The sequence below is a fragment of the Tenrec ecaudatus genome, chromosome 4, assembly GCF_050624435.1.
Source record: "Tenrec ecaudatus isolate mTenEca1 chromosome 4, mTenEca1.hap1, whole genome shotgun sequence".
Lineage (NCBI taxonomy): Eukaryota > Metazoa > Chordata > Mammalia > Afrosoricida > Tenrecidae > Tenrec > Tenrec ecaudatus.
Window position 1 is genome coordinate 10,451,853 of NC_134533.1, and position 16,857 is coordinate 10,468,709.

The 16,857-nt window shown below is 53.5% G+C and overlaps 2 protein-coding genes across 2 annotated transcripts; both read left to right on the top strand.

The window, feature by feature from the left end:
• Positions 1-24: 24 nt before the first annotated feature.
• Positions 25-1,926, top strand: C4H11orf98 (chromosome 4 C11orf98 homolog). The gene is made up of 4 exons (XM_075545600.1): positions 25-63; positions 216-340; positions 1,432-1,529; positions 1,610-1,926. The coding sequence occupies exons 1-4, from the start codon at positions 25-27 to the stop codon at positions 1,714-1,716; spliced, it is 369 nt and encodes a 122-aa protein (XP_075401715.1). The 3' UTR covers positions 1,717-1,926.
• A 10,382-nt stretch (positions 1,927-12,308) lies between these two features.
• INTS5 (integrator complex subunit 5) lies at positions 12,309-16,721 on the top strand. The gene is made up of 2 exons (XM_075545602.1): positions 12,309-12,434; positions 13,555-16,721. Exons 1-2 carry the CDS (start codon positions 12,355-12,357, stop codon positions 16,520-16,522), a joined length of 3,048 nt encoding a protein of 1,015 aa, XP_075401717.1. The 5' UTR covers positions 12,309-12,354; the 3' UTR covers positions 16,523-16,721.
• The last annotated feature ends 136 nt before the right edge of the window (positions 16,722-16,857 follow it).

Here is a 16,857-nt window from a genome sequence, read left to right on the forward strand (position 1 = left end):
CCGGGCGGACGTCGCTGCGCAGCCATGGGGGCTCCGGGTGGGAAGATCAACCGGCCTCGCACGGTGACTGCTCCGGGGTTCCCCGCCTTGCTCACCCGAGCGCCCCCGACCCCGGCCGTCTCCCCTCCTGCAGCGCGCGCTCCGGGGCCGGGGTGGGAGAGGGCGTGGACCCCGGGCCGCGGCCTCCGCTGACCCGCATCCCCCGCCCCCCGCAGGAGCTGAAGAAGCAGCTGTTCAAGCGGCGGCGCGTGTTGACGCGGGAGCGGCGACGGCAGCACCGCGTGGTCGGGGCCGTGCTAGACGCCGGGCTGACCACGCGGCACCACCTCAAGAAGCGGGCGTGAGTGCTCCCGCGACCCTCCTCCCTCAGCCCCCCATAGGGGGACCCCCCGCCGCCTCTCTTTGGGTCCTGGACCCCACGGGGAAGCTTACGGGAGCGCCCCCAAGTCACATTGTACGCTCACGGGGGCTTAACTAAGTGAGCCTCCTTTTACTTCAGACAGGCACACGGGTACCACTAATTTGTAAAGAAACACCAACATTGTTTTGCATTCAAGTTCAAGGCCCCTTCCATTACCTGGTTTCTGTATCCGCTCGTTGACGTCTTCATTATCAGTATTTGCCCTCTATTATACCCTAAACTTCAACCCAGTTCATGTTGTCCTCGCGTTAACCCTTTGTTCAACAGATTGGAAACATTGGTGGCGTAGTGGTTGGACTACGAGGTTGAAACGAGCTGCTCTGATGGAGAAAGACTAGGCTTTTTTCTCCCCTGAGGAGTTACAGTCTAGGAAACCCAGTTCTAGTCCAGGGTCTAAGTAAGAATCGACTGGAGGGCAGAGAATTTTTGTTGTCCTTCAGCTGCACAGATTAGTATCGAAGTATGGTAAAAGCGAAATGCCAGCGCCCCTTAATACAACCTGATGGATTCTTGGTGCAAACAGGTGCCTTGGAAGAAAGGCCTGCCCATCTCCTGAAAGTTCACAGCCAGGAAAACCCAATGGAGTCACACTGCCGATGCCAGTCAGTGTCACAACCCAAAATGTGGAGCAGAAGTTGACGAGAAAGACTATTTGCTCGGAAAGCTTTGCCCCAAGTCACAAAAAGTTTGTGTGTGTGTGTGTGTGTGTTGTCTTTTTAAGTAGATGGGGCCCGGGGAGAATGACTTAGGATACCTTTGAAAACCTGGCTCACATTCTTGGGTTTTATTGTTTGTAGTAGATCTTCCTGGGAGTCACCAGTATTGTTTCTAAGGTGTAGTTGGGAGAAACGGAAAGACGGATGAAAAACATGAATGGTAAAGGGAAGGAAACTAGCAACAAAATAGGAAAACCCCCACCACTCTGGCTGGAGCAGTTCTAGCCCACACAGTGGCTGGGCCACCAGGAGTGGGGCAGACGGGCTGGAGCCCGGTTTTGCTTACACCTTTAGGTCCAGTGCCCGTGCCAACATTACCCTGTCGGGGAAGAAGCGCAGAAAGCTCCTCCAGCAGATCCGGCTGGCGCAGAAGGAGAAGGCAGTCATGGAAGGTGAGGCTGGAGCAGCGGGCGGGGATGAGAGCCGACACTTGGGTTGTTGTTTTTAATGCTGCTGTTTTTCTTTTGCTCAGTGGAAGCCCCCCCAAAGCCAGCCAGGACTCATGAACCGAAGCCCAAGCGCCAAGGGACCAAAGCCCCCCAGGATGTAGACATGGAGGAGCTTGAAGATAGGAGCTAAACATCTCACCCTTCTTATAGAAGCTTTCCACTGGAGCCAAGAGGCCCAGAGTCAGTAGACTTTGGAGAAAGCACTGCCCGCACCTATCGCCCTCTTCCACAATGGCCTGGTGACCCCTGGAAGGAGGTCAGAGGGCAGAGGAGAAAAGACTGGACTGGAGAGGGTTTGCTAGCAGTGGGTTCCATGTGTAATAAAGCCTGGAGTACTGGCTGGGATGTGTGTTACTAGATGTGGTGTGGGCAGGGCCTGGGGAAGGGGTAAGTGTGGTGAGAAGACGGGGAGTGGGGGGAGAATCCAAAGAGCTTGCTTGAGCCGAGGCAAAAGAGGCCCAGCAGCCTCCATAATGGCCTCGTCTCTCAAGGGGTGACACCCCCAATTTGCTAGTGCTGACAAAAATACATGGGATGGTAGGAATTCAGAGGGGAGACACGAGCCTGGAGACTGGCCCTGCCTTTGCCGGCGTGTGACCTAGATGGGCAAGTTGGTTGGCCTAGTCTCTGCCTCTGTGTCTTTTGCTGGCAAACATTGTGGAGATGGCTTATGGATATTCTCTTACTTGCAGTACACATTAACAGCTACTGGTTTTTGGGTTCCATTGTGACCTCTGGCACACCAAGCATGACTCCCAATAGCACACATTTTCTTCATTGGGTGGGAAGAAGGTGTGTTTTGTTGTTTGTGAGTGGTGCTAGCAGCAGAACTTGACCCACAGGGATCATGAAAATCACCGCCAGTTGGAAGCAGGGCCCTAGGATGCAGGGGGCAGACCTCCCGCTTAACTCTGCTGCCAATCTGGACACGAGCGGTCCTCCCCACGGCACGCTCTTACTTTTTCTGCTGTGTTCAAGCCCTCCTTGCAGTGGCCACCCCGTACTCCCAGACCGTCACTGGTCAGTGACTTCACTGGTCAGTGGTTTATTAAGGAAGTTAGAGGAGGGGGAGACAGCTGGAGACAGAGACCAGGATCCGGAAGCTTGCAGGCAACCCCTGGACCGCTCCCGGAATAGAGCGCATGTCTCTCCCTTCTCCAGTGCAGGACGGCCCTCAGCTCCTTTGGGCTATGCTCGTTCCTCTCAGGACAGGCCTCTGCTTCCCACTGCTAACAGCCCGCTGGGAGCCCCTGCAGCAGGTCTGGCCAGCCCACTTAGCTGCTTTCCTAGCCACAGATCTTTGCTTTGGCCACTGATGACCCCTGGGCCTCTGTCTTCAATGTTGACCGGTGTCACAGCTCTTTGAGCGGTTCTTGACTGCCCCTTTCTTCCTGAACCTTCTGTTTGTTGCTCTCTGTGTGGAGTTCTCTCTCTCTCTCTCTCTCTCTCTCTCTCTCTCTCTCTCTCTATATATATATATATATATATATATATATATATATATGTATGTATATATATATATATATATACACACACACAAAATCTTATTGCTTCGCCTTCCCAGCAGGGGCCACACCCTGACTAATCAGACCACAGACACTTCATTTATGTAGTATATTGACCAATCACAAGGCAGGCTACAGCTCTAAACTGGACAAATTCAAACCAAGTACGCCGCTCCCAATTGGATTCTGACTAAGCAGAATATGGGCCACAGAGTGGCTGGCTGGTGGCTTCAAACTGCTGATCTTGGGGGTAGCCCACCACGTTAGCACCCCACCAGGGCTCCAGGGTTTGACAGAAGTGTCAGGGGCTTACAGTTAACTAGGGAACTTCAATGAACCCGGACAAAAATAACACACCCTCTTGGGTAAATGGTCCAGGACAAAAGTCGTTTGGGGCTTAGGGGGAAAACCAAGCTGTTATTCCAGAGGCTCAAGGCAAAAAGCTGTATTGTACAAGCTCATTTCACCCCTGAAAGGCACAGATGTGCAGCGCTGATGGTGTGTCCCAGGTCCTGCCTGATCTTTACAATTTAATCGGAGGGTCAACCCTTCCACGCAACACGCCGTGACCACCCCCACCCTCATCTCTCACCTCTTCCACACCTAAACTTCTACCCTAGCTGACAGCTCAATAGACCTTGTCACAATGGGAACCATCATTCCCCATCTTCCCTCCCCAATTGAAACCCAACTGTGGCTGCCAGGTTGGTTCTGACTCGTGACCCTCGAGTGTGGAGAAGTCCCCTTGAGCTTCCAAGGATTCACGATGCCTCTCTCACGAGCATTTCCTTCAGCAGCCGAGTGCTTAAGCACTGGGCCACTACAGCTGTCCACTCCAATTGCTGCTGTGATGGAGTCGGCCCTAACAGAGACCGATGTACAAGTGAGCAAAACCCTGCCGGTCGGCCCCATCCTCACAGTGTGGCAGTGTTTGAGAACATAGTTACAGCCCATCTCTCTGAGGGTCCTCCTGTTTTTGCTGACCCTCTACCAAGCGGTCCCCTGGGGGGCTCCGAGACGGTAACTTTACAGGAGCAGAGAAGCCTGGCTTTGGTCCCTGGGAGCTGCTGCTGGTTTCGAGCTGCTGCTGGTTTCAAACTGCTGGTCGTGGGAATCGCAGCCCACGAATGCCTAACCACTCCAACTACCAGGGCCCTTCCCCAGGACCTGGTTCCTCTCTAACAGGTCAAAAGCACACTTTTCCTTTTTAAAATAATTTTATGGGGGTTCGTACAACTCATATCACAATCCATCCATCCATCCATTGTGTCAAGCACATGGGTTGCCCTCATATTCTCAAAACATTTGCTTTCTGCTTAAGCCCTTGGTATCAGCTCCTCATTTTCCCCTCCCTCCCCCATGAGCCCTTGATAATTTATAAATTATTATTATTTTGTCATATCTTACCCACTCCCTTCACCCACTTCTCTGTTATCTATTCCCCAGGGAGGAGGTTATATGTAGATCCCTGTAATCGGTTCCCCCTTTCTACCCTACCCTCCCTCCACCCTCCCTGTATTGCCACTCTCAGCACTGGTCCTGAAGGGATCATCTGTCCTGGATTCCCTGTGTTTCCAGTTCCTATCTGTACCAGTGTACATCCTCTGGTCTAGCCAGATTTGTAAGGTAGAATTGGGATCATGCTAGTGAATGGGGAGGAAGCATTTAGGAGCTAGAGGAAAGGTGTATGTTTCATGGATGCTACACTGCACCCTGACTGGCTCGTTTCCTCCCTGAGACCCTTCTGTAAGGGGATGTCCAGGTGCCTATAGATGGGTCTTGGGTCCCAATCTGCACTCCCCCTCATTCATAATGATTTGATTTTTTTGTTCTGATGATGCCTGATACCTGATCCCTTCGACACCTCGTGATCACACAGGCTGGTGTGCTTCTTCCATGTGGGCTTTGTTGCTTCTGAGCTAGATGGCCACTTGTTTACCTTCATGTCTTTAAGACCCTAGACACTATATCTTTTGATAGCCGGGCCCCATCAGCTTTCTTCACCACATTTGCTTGTGCACCCACTTTGTCTTCAGTGATAGTGTCAGGAAGGTGAGCATCATGGAATGCCAGTTTAATATAACAAAGTATTCTTGCATTGAAGGAGTAATTGAGTGAAGGCCCAATGTCCATCTGCTGCCTTAATACTAAACCTATAAATATAGGCACATAGATCTATTTCCCCATCCTCATATATAAATACATTTACATATGCACATGCCTTTATTTAGACCTCTATAAATGCCCCTTTGTCTCTTAGTTCTTTCCTCTATGTCCTTTGACTTTCCCCTTGTCCCACCATCATGCTCAGTCTTCATTTGGGTTTCAGGAATTCCTCTGGGTTACATTACCCTTGATCACGCCCTACCAGGCCTCCTACACCCTCTTCACCCCCAATTTGGATCACTTGTTCCTTTGTCCCTGGGTTTGTTAACACCACTTCTTTTCCCACCTTCCCCTCTCCCATGTCCCCCTGGAACCGTCGGTCCCGTTGTTTTCTCTTCCAGATTGTTCAACCAACATTTTCCCTTTTAAGCAGTGTTCTGACTGTCTTCTAATACACAGTTGGTTGTTCTTCTGGCAGTTCAGGGCACATTCCAGCTTCTTGAAGACTGACGTGCAAAGACTCCCATTCCTCTCCCGGCTTCCTTACTCGCTGTCCGGTTGGTCCATGCATGTGAGGGTATTGGGGATACCATGGCTTGGGTCATGCACACCTTAGTCCTTAAAAGTGTCAGCTTTGCTTTTGAGCAGCTTAAAGAGGTTGTCCCACCTGTCTCAACTGCTTGACTGCCGCTTTCATCCTCATTCACTGACTTTTATATAAGCATTTTACGCTGCATCAGGTATTAAATCCTCATATTATTAGATCGTTAGCCTGAGAATCATACTCCCAAGCAGATACGGAACTGGTAGGTAAACAAGCGGCCATCTAGCTCAGAAGCAACAAAGCCCACATGGACAAAGCACACAAGCCTGTGTGATCACAAGGTGTAAAAGGGATCAGGTATCAGTCATCAAAGAACAAAAAATCAAAGCATTGTGAATGAGGGAGAGTGCAGAGTGGGGACCCAAGACTCATCTATAGGTAACAGGACACACAGAAGGGTCTCAGGGAGGAGACAAGCCAGTCAGGGTGCAGGGTAGCAACGATGAAACATATAACTTACCTCTAGTTCCTAAATGCTTTCTCCCCTGCCCCCCACTAGTATGATCCCAATTCTACCTTACAAATCTGGCTAGACCAGAGGATGTACACTGGTACAGATAGGAACTGGAAACACAGGGAATCCAGGACAGGTGATCCCTTCAGAACCAGTTGTGAGAGTGGCAATATACTGGGAGGTGGGGTGGAAAGGGGGAACCGATTACAGGGATCGACATATAATCTCCAGACAGAAAAGTGGGTGAAGGGAAATGTCAGACAGTGTAAGATAAGAAAAATAATAATTTATAATTTATCAAGGGTTCTTGAGGGAGGAGCAGCGAAGGAGGGGTAAAAATGAGGAGCTGATACCAAGGCCTTAAGCAGAAAGCAAACGTTTTGAGAATGATGATGGCAACAAATGTACAACTGTGCTCGACACAATGCATGCATGTATGGGCTGTGATAAGAGTTGTAGGAGCCCAGCGACTGTACAACAGCTTCGAACAAGAGTGCTGCTTCTGTGGCATTCTTACCACTGTTTTCACATTGGAGCCCCGTGGGGCAGCCACTGTGTCCATCATCTCTTCAAGGATCGTCCTTTTTCCTGCCCTCTACTTTGCCGAGCACGCCGTCCTTCTCCAGGGACTGATCTCTCCTGACAACAGGTCCAAAAGTCATGAGATGAAATCTGGCTGTACTTCTTCCAAGGCAGCTGTTTGTTCTTTTGACAGTCCATGGTACTGTCACCATTCTTGCCTGCACCATCGTTTAACTGCATCACTTCTTCCATCTTCCTTAGCCAGTGTTCAACTGTCCCTTGCATATAAGGTAGCAGACCAGGGGTCCAGTCAGGCACACCTGCGTCCTCAAAGTAACATCCTGATCTTCAACACATTAAAGATGTCTTACACAATAGATTGATCTGAATACAATGTGTCCTTTGAGCTCTTATTTATTATTTTTTAAAATCATTTTAATGGAGGCTGTTACAACATTCCATACATCAATTGTATCAAGTCTATTTGTACATCTGTTACCATCATTTCCAAAATATTTTCTATTTGAGCCCTTGGTATAAGCTCCTCTTTTTCCCCCTCCATCCTCTGCCCTTCCACCCTTGATAATAGTAATTATATATTGTTATTATTATTTCCTTTGGTCTCTTGACTGCTGCTTTCATGACCATTGATTGTGGATCCAAGGGAGATTAATTTTTCTAAATTCTTGGCAACTTCAATCTTTTCTGTTTATCATGATGTTACCTCTTGGTCCAGTTGTGAGGATTTGGGTCTTTACATTGAGTTGTGATCCATGCTGAAGGCTGCCAGACTTGATCTTCATCAGCAAGGGCTTCAAGTCCTCCTTGCTTTCAGCGAGCAAGGTGGTATCATCTACATGTCACAGGTCGTTAAGAAGCCTTCCTCCCCCAGGATGATGCATTTACTCATACAGGCCGGCGTGTCAGCGTGCAGATTTCCATGCATATGACGAGAGGCTAAAACCCTGAGACAGAGCTAGGAGTAGAAGTTGTCTCATATGAATGCAAATTTGAATGATGATATTGTCCACGAATATTAAAAGTACCATGAACTGCCAAAAGAACCCACAAATGTCAGGGGAAGCCAGCCCCTAACACATCATTACGGGTCTGGTAGGCGCAATTGCACAGCAATAATAAGTAAAGATCATAGTAAAGTTATAGAGAGCATGAGAGATAGAATTGAAGTATTGAAATAAATGGGAGTCATATACAATTCATGTTAGCATGCTCACCTCTGCCCCACTTGATGTTCCACGTGGAGGGAGACAGAGACATTTAATGCTAGCCCAGGCTTTTTATCTTCTCTGGAACATGCAAGCCCCCTAATTACAGGTGAGGACATACGTCACAGGAAGGGGCTGTGCTATAGGTAATACAGTCATGGGAAGGGGTAGTCTAGGGAAATACACGCAATAGGAAGGGGAGGGATTGGGGGTATACATGTGACAAGATGGGCGTGCCCTAGATTAAAGATGGTGGCCTAACCTTGGTCATCCTTGGGCGAGTTTGACCTCTCTGGCTTCTCCTACAAGGAACAGAGAGACTACTATCCTTATCAGAAGGGAGTGGGCCTTATTTGTTGTGGGATAAACAGTGGTGACTGCTTGCTCTGGATGGCTGATAGCTCTCAGGGAGAATAACCCTTGACCTACTTCTGATGACCTCCAAGTATAGTCATTCCCAAGCAGCTGTCTGGCATATATTTGAGGGAGACAGCTTGGGAGAAATCCTTCTGTATCCCACACACAAATCTGCCTCGGAAGAAATGAAGTCAGAATGCTCCTTAGAAGGGAAGAAGGCGGGGATTGGTCTCACATGCTTTAGACATGCTCTGTCAGGAGTGACCAGTCCCTGGAAAAGAACATCATGCTTGCTGTAAAAGAGAAGGATGGACATGGTGGCGGCAACAATGGCCTCTGACATAATAGTGATTGTACAATTACGCCCGAGCTAACGGAACCATGGATTGTGATCACATGTGTACAAGCTCCTACTGAAATGTTTAACAGCTCAGCTGTGAGGATGGCCCAGGGCCAGACCATGCTTCCCTCTGTTGCTCTCAGGGTGCTGGCAACACCCAACATCACCACAAGTACGAGGGGACTCACAGCAGGGAGAGTGCGTGGGAAAATGAGATGGAAAGACCATGGATTTCCCAGGCATGGATGCTCTCCTGTGTTTACTACAAGGAGCCCTGGTGGTGTAGGGGTTATATGCTGGGCTGTGATCCCCATGGTCAGCAGTTTGAGACCACCAGCAGCTCCTAGGAAGAAAACTGGGCTTTTACGCTCATCAACAGTTACCGTCTTGGAAACCCATGGGAGGGGGTCAGGTGTCTCTGAGTCAGCATTGACTCAATGGCAGTGGGGTGATTTTTTTTTTAATTAGGTAGTAGAATCGGCTGGATGGAAGGGGTTGTTTAGGTAGTACATATACTAATTTATTATTAGCAGTTTTGTTTTATTGAGACATAATTAGTAGATACACTTTATAGCAAGGCTTGGTAGTAGGTAGTAGATACATTTTGTGGTTGAGCTAATATTTATGGACAAGTAAGTGTAACTACTGGCCGACCTTTTATATATATTCATATTGACAGATATATGACAGATACAGGACAGAGATAGAGGACAGAGAAAAACCAAAATATCAATTTCACTCTCTGCTAGTGAGTAAATTCTGACTCATCGTGACCCTACAGGGCAGGATCGAACTGCCTCTATGGTAGACTGTAATTCGTCACAGGTGTAGAAAGCCTCTTCTTTCAGCAGGTGGTTTCCAGGTCCTGACCTGGTGGCTAGCAGGCCCCGGTGCAACCACTACATCACCAGGGTCATTCTGGTCCACGGGGACTCTCTAGGACAGAGGGGACAGCATCATGTGATTTCTGAGGCCATCATGCTTTACTGAGGCAGCTCACCCCCTATCTCCCACGGTGCAGCTGGTCCTTTCAAGCCAGTGACAACTTGGCTGGCTGCCAAGCCTGTCTGTCGCCTCTGCATCACCAGGGCTATCCCGGATAGATTTAACAAGACATTTGCCACTTCAGCCATCTTCACAGGTGTCTCAGGGGCCTAGTGTTTACCGCGGGCCACCATTGTGAATTTCCAAGAAGTGCCAACACCCTGGCAGAATTTCAGCGGGTTTAGTTTTTTGGTTTCCTTTTCCTGGTAACTATGCAATGAAGCACTTGCCATGGCAACATTCTTTACCTGGGTCGGTAACGCTGTGTGCATCATGTTGTGTACACGGCTCCACGATCTCTTTCTAGATTCCCCCACAATGCTTAATGGAGGCTGGGTGGGTTGAGCTTTCCAAGAACAGCAACAGGCGCCGTCCCTTTTATACCTACCGTCTGGTGTTCTTCTCACGCTGGCAGCTGAGTTAGGAACTATGGACTGAGCTGATACCCTCATTAAGAGCTCCCATTCAAACCAGTCTATTTTGACCAGGGCCCACATGTTCTTTTCTTGTTGTGAAGTTTTAAAAACCTGTAATTTACAAACCACATTGCACCTTTCCAGAAGGATTTTCTGGGCTCTTGTCTCAGGAGCCCTAGGGGTGGTGCGGTGACTGAGAGGTCTGTGGCGGGGACACCTGTCAGGGAGTTCGGGGATTCTCCTGTGTCCTGGGGATCAGTGTGGGTTGGGATTGACTCGATGGCAGTGTGGGGAGGCAGGTGTCACAGTGGCAGAGGTTGGCCTAGGCCCAGGTCTGCTCCTCAGGCAACTAGGAAGAAGATGATCCACCCCTTGGATGCTCTGATACTTGGCCATGTCTTCTGGGAACACTTGGGGAAAGTTCTGGAATCAAGAGACTGTTACATTTCTTTGTAGTGTCTATCTTGCCTTTCACCTGTTCGTTTTGGGTCAGTGCCCTCTCTGGGCACTCTTTGGTGTACAGCTGGTCGTGCTGACCTTGATCGATGGACTCAAAGACTTTGAGCAGTAGGGTACCCTAATGTCATGAAGCTGCTGTCTGAACGTATCAATGTCCTGGAAACTGGTGACGATGAAATTCAGTTTCTGGTTGAGCCCGGCCTCGCTCTGGGTTAGTCTACATATTCTAAATTAGCTGCGTGTTTTAATTAACCTCTCTGTGCCTGCCGGTAATGGTACGGCTACCTCACAGGGTAGCACAAGTCTTAGAATTCACTGGTCTTTGCCATTTTCTTTTTCGTTCATTCACTCAGTGGCTGTCGTTAGGGGCTGTCCAGTCAGTTCCGACTCATAGGGACCCCATGTGCAACAGAATGAAACATTGTCTGGTCCTGTGACCTCCTCCCAAACATTATGTTTGAGTCCATCGATGCCCAACAACTAGGTATTGAGACATCACACACACACACACACACACACACACACACACAGGCAGACTTTGTTGGTGGTGGTGAGGATATATAGCTTTGAGCATAACCAAGTCCTTGCTGTCAAAATGCCTACTGGCCAGTGTTCACTAAAGAAACAGCATAGCCAATGCTCAGAGGGGACCAGTGTAGACCCTGCCCTCGGTGCTCTACCAGGAACATAGGAGCTCGTTGCCATCTTCAACAACATCAACCACCCTGCACCATTACCACCAGGCCCAGAGAAGTGAGTGCAAGAACACAGCTGATATGGAATATGTGGACCTTGGTCAAGGTAGATTGGTGTGAGTGGGCCCTCTTAATGGGAGTACCAGCTCTCTGACTGGCAGGACAGGAATGTAAGTGAGATCGAGGCCCTCGCGCTAGGAAGTTGGAGAGAGAGCAAGTCCTACACACTGGAGTCTGGTGGAGAGCAGTACTTACCCTTGGTTGTGAAAACACCAGCCTGCCTGGCTGGCCCACTGCATCCTGGGGTCCCTCGCCCGCCTTCATGAGCCATGGTGACACTGTCTGGTAAGCATTGCTGATGCAAGGTTTGCGGTTCAAACCCACCCTCAGTAGAAAGATGGGCTGTGGGCTCCTGCAAAGCTTTAGCCTTGACAACTCTAAATAGGGCAACTCTCTGAGAGGAATGGACTCGGTGGCAGGGGGTTGGCTCTCCCTCGCCTTTTTCTCTTCTTCTCATGCACTCTCTCCTTTCAGTCCCTTGCCTGCTTTCTTCTCTCCCACCTGTCGAGAGTGGGCTTGTAATGCCGTCACTTTTTATTCATTACACTGTGTCCTAGCGCTTTGAGGTCCGAGAGCTTGCGATGGTCCCTACGTTTCCGTGGCCGTCAGTCTAGACGGGACCCGGCTGCCTTAACTTTCTTGCTCCCGCAGAGCGGCTGATGGTTTTGAACCTCCGCCCTTGGGTTAGGCGCTCCCTGGCGTAACCGACGGGTCCATCCAGGGCTCCTTCGGCGTGTTAATGGCGTCGGGGAACGCGTTCGCGCGGCGGCGGGCGGGCGGGCGGCCTGGACTCTGGCGTCCGCTTAGCTCCCCGCGCAACGATCGCGACGCGCGGCGGAACCAAAGTTCCCGGGTCGCCGGCGACGCCGGACGCTTTTTCCCGTGAGGCCGCGCCGCGGGTTCCTCTCGGCGTTTCCGCCAGCGCGCATGCGCCGCCTGCGCTCGCCGCTCCCGCCTCGGGGTTGGGCTCGGGCTCCGGGATGTCCGCGTTGTGTGACCCTCCCGGGGCCCCGGGGCCTCCCGTGCCCGCCCCGGCCACCCACGGTCCCGCGCCGCTCAGGTAGTCAGCGCTCCTGTCACCTCCCCCCGCCTCGCGGCCCCGCGCCGGCCCGCCGCCGCCGCGGAGATCCGGATGCTAGCTCGAAAACCCGCGTCGGGCTTCTCCGGGATTCCCGCAGGAGCCTTTCCAGACGCCAGGGGCTGCTTCGCCCCAAACCTGAGGCTCCAGGGCTCCCCCTCCCCCTGGACCCCAATGCCAGGTCCCCCAGACGCCGACCCGCCTCTTCCAGGAGTCGGAGATAGCAGAACTCGAAGCTGCTCTGCCCCGTTGAGAACCGGGTTCCCAGGGTCCGGCTCTCGCGGGACACCCTGAACGCCCGGCCCCTAAACCCACCAGTTGCCCTTTTCTCTTCCCATTGCACCTGAACAGGGTCCCACCCCTCACGGCGGGTGTTTTCCTTCGAGGGTCCTGTGAGGAATGCCACTGCCTCATCAGCCTCTAGACTAGAGGGTGCCCTCTCTTGGGGGCAGAAAGAGCAGAGGAAGAGGGTTTTGTCTATTGGGGATCTCGTAGGACTGAAGCCATCCGGCGAAGCAAAAGGTTACAGGCAGCATTCTGCCTGTGCCTCCCAAGGCACCCGGTCCATGGCGCAGTGAGGGTGCTGGTGAGGTGTTTGGTGCAGGAAGAGTCCCAAGTGGAGAGTTGATTAGAAAGCTTCCAGAATGTGGGAAGAGACAGCTATTAAGGAGGGAGAACCCAGAGTGAGGAATATGTACGTTAGAGCTATGTGTTTCCCGTTAATAACCCCTGTATTGATTGAGTACTTCCCACGACAGGCTCCTCAATAGAAGGGGGATGATTGTGGGAGAGCAGAGAAACCGTTCCCTCCCTCTTGGCCCTTAGAGTGTGGTTACTTCACCTCGGTTTCTTTATCTGCGAAATGGGATCACCCTAGGTAGCACTTCCCTTATCGGGTGGTTGTCAAGAGGCAAAGTAATTGAAAAAGAGTCTGATGGGGATGGGAGATTATGCCGTGTAAAACAGCCGGCATTTATTGGAGGATGAGAGTAAACTAGTGTGAGGGAGGGAGGTGCAGTTAACTATTTGCTGTGGAAAGAAGCGGAGGCTCAGAGGAGGGAGCAGGACCTTCTCACCGCATTCTTCTCTTGCTTCCCTACAGCGCTCAGGAGCTGTCCCAGGAAATCAAGGCTTTTCTTACTGGCGTTGACCCGGTTCTGGGCCACCAGCTCTCAGCCCGGGAACATGCTCGCTGTGGCCTCCTCCTGCTCCGCTCTTTGCCCCCGGCCCGGGCTGCGGTGCTGGACCACTTGCGAGGTGTCTTTGATGAGAGTGTCCGGGCCCATCTGGCTTCCCTGGATGAAAGCCCCGTGGCTGGCCCGCCTCACCTCCGCCCACCCCCATCCTCCCACGTCCCTGCTGGAGGCCCCGGTCTAGAGGATGTGGTACAGGAAGTCCAGCAGGTGCTGTCCGAGTTCATCCGGGCCAACCCGAAGGCCTGGGCGCCTGTGATTAGTGCGTGGTCCATTGACCTCATGGGGCAACTGAGCAGTACCTACTCGGGCCAGCACCAGTGTGTGCCTCACGCCACTGGCTCTCTCAATGAGCTGCTGCAGCTGTGGATGGGCTGTCGGGCTACACGCACCCTGATGGACATCTACGTGCAGTGCTTCTCCGCTCTCATTGGCAGCTGCCCCGACGCCTGCGTGGATGCCTTGCTGGATACCTCTGTCCAGCATTCCCCTCACTTCGACTGGGTCGTAGCCCATATTGGCTCCTCGTTCCCCGGCACCATCATCTCCCGGGTCCTCTCCTGTGGCCTCAAGGACTTCTGTGTCCATGGGGGTGCTGGAGGCGGAGCTGGGGGGAGCAGTGGAAGTGCTTCTCAAAATTCCGCTAGCGACCCCTTCCCTGGATCTCCTGCCATCCCCGGGGAAAAACGAGTGCCTAAGATCGCCTCCGTTGTAGGCATCCTGGGGCACCTGGCCTCCCGCCACGGAGACAGCATCCGGCGCGAGCTCCTGCGCATGTTTCATGAGAGTCTGGCCGGGGGGTCAGGGGGCCGGAGTGGGGACCCAGCCCTTCAGGCCACGGTGCCCTTCCTCCTGCAGCTGGCAGTCATGTCCCCAGCTCTGCTGGGCACCGTCTCGGGTGAACTCGTAGACTACGTCAAGCCCCCTGCTGTGCTGAGCCAGCTGCAGCAGCATCTGCAGGGCTTCCCCCGAGAAGAACTGGACAATATGTTGAACCTGGCCGTGCACCTGGTGAGCCAGGCCTCTGGGGCAGGTGCCTACCGCCTGCTGCAGTTCCTGGTGGACACGGCCATGCCTGCCTCAGTCATTACCACTCCGGGCCTGGCCGTGCCAGACACCGTGCGTGAAGCCTGCGACCGGCTGATCCAGCTACTGCTGCTGCACCTGCAGAAACTGGTGCATCATCGAGGAGGGTCTCCTGGGGAGGGGGTGCTGGGCCCTCCGCCGCCCCCCCGTCCGGTGCCCTTTCTAGATGCGCTGAGAAACCACGTCGGAGAGCTGTGTGGTGAGACCTTGCGACTGGAACGGAAGCGCTTCCTCTGGCAGCACCAGCTCCTGGGCCTGCTCTCTGTCTACACCCGGCCTAGCTGTGGACCTGAGGCCTTGGGCCACTTACTGAGCCGGGCACGGAGCCCCGAAGAGTTGAGTTTGGCCACCCAGCTGTACGCAGGGTTGGTGGTCAGTCTCTCTGGCCTCCTGCCCCTGGCCTTTCGAAGCTGCCTGGCTCGAGTGCATGCAGGGACTTTGCAGCGTCCGTTCACGGCCCGTTTCCTGCGCAATCTGGCCCTGCTGGTGGGCTGGGAACAGCAGGGTGGTGAGGGCCCTGCAGCCCTCGGCGCCCGGTTTGGGGAGTCGGCCTCGGCCCACCTGTCTGACCTCGCTCCTCTCCTGCTGCATCCTGAGGAAGAAGTGGCTGAAGCTGCCGCCTCCCTGCTGGCCATCTGCCCCTTCCCTCCAGAAGCCCTCTCCCCCTCCCAACTCCTGGGCCTGGTGAGGGCAGGGGTGCATCGCTTCTTTGCCTCCCTGAGGCTGCACGGGCCCCCAGGCGTGGCCTCGGCCTCCCAGCTGCTCACTCGCCTCTCTCAGACCTCCCCGGCGGGGCTCAAGGCTGCCCTGCAGCTGCTAGTTGAGGGGGCCTTACATCAGGGCAACATGGAGCTGTTCGGAGGGAAAGTGGACGAGGACAATGAGACGCTCTCTGCTTTGGCCTCGGCCTCCCTGTTAGACACAAACCGACGGCACAGTGCCGCCGTGCCAGGCCCTGGCGGGATTTGGTCCGTTTTCCATGCTGGAGTCATCGGTCGCGGCCTCAAACCTCCAAAGTTGGTCCGTGCCCGGAATCAGCAGGAAGTGATCTATAACATCCAGAGCCTTCTCAGCCTACTGGTGCATTGCTGTAGTGCCCCTGGGGGCACCGGATGTGGAGGCACCTGGGGGGACCCCACCCTGAGCCCGGAAGCAGCCAAAACAGTGGCAGTGACCCTGGTGGAGAGTGTGTGTCCTGATGCAGCTGGGGCTGAGCTGGCCTGGCCCCCGGAGGAACACGCCCGAGCCACGGTGGAGCGGGACCTCCGCATCGGCCGGCGCTTCCGGGAACAGCCCCTGCTCTTTGAGCTGTTGAAGCTGGTGGCAGCGGCTCCCCCGGCTCTGTGCTACTGCTCCGTGCTACTGCGAGGGTTGCTGGCTGCCCTCCTGGGTCACTGGGAAGCTTCGCGGCACCCAGATACAGCTCACTCGCCCTGGCAGCTGGAGGCGTCTTGCACCCTGGTGGCTGTTATGGCCGAGGGGAGCCTCCTGCCACCAGCCCTGGGCAACATGCACGAGGTATTTAGCCAGTTAGCCCCATTTGAGGTGCGGCTGCTGCTGCTCAGCGTCTGGGGCTTCCTCCGGGAGCACGGGCCCTTGCCCCAGAAATTCATCTTCCAGTCGGAGCGGGGCCGCTTTATCCGGGACTTCTCTAGGGAGGGTGGGGGGGATGGGGGGCCCCATCTGGCTGTGCTGCACAGTGTCCTCCACCGCAACATTGACCGCCTGGGCCTCTTCTCTGGCCGCTTCCAGGCGTCGTCACCGGCCACCCTCCTTCGGCAAGGGACATAAGCTTTTTCACACAGAATGAACCGCGAGAGCAGGTGGCAGGTGGCCACGGCGCACCGGGAAGGGTAGAGGTTTCTCTTGGAAGCCCCTGGCCCCGAGAACGCTGTCACTTTTTTTCCAATCCCTACCCCTCAGCCTCCGCCCCCCACCTTTTTTTCTAAATAAAATTTGCCGAGTTGAGAAAAAGCCCAGCGCCTCGTCTGTCTGATGCCTCGAGCTGGCCGAGTTGGACAGCGTGCTGGGCTCAGGACGGCCCCGCCCCCGACCTCAGGCCCCGCCCCGGCCCCGCCTCCTGCCCAGTAGCGAGTGCGCACTCCGCGGCGGGGCGGTGCTCTGGC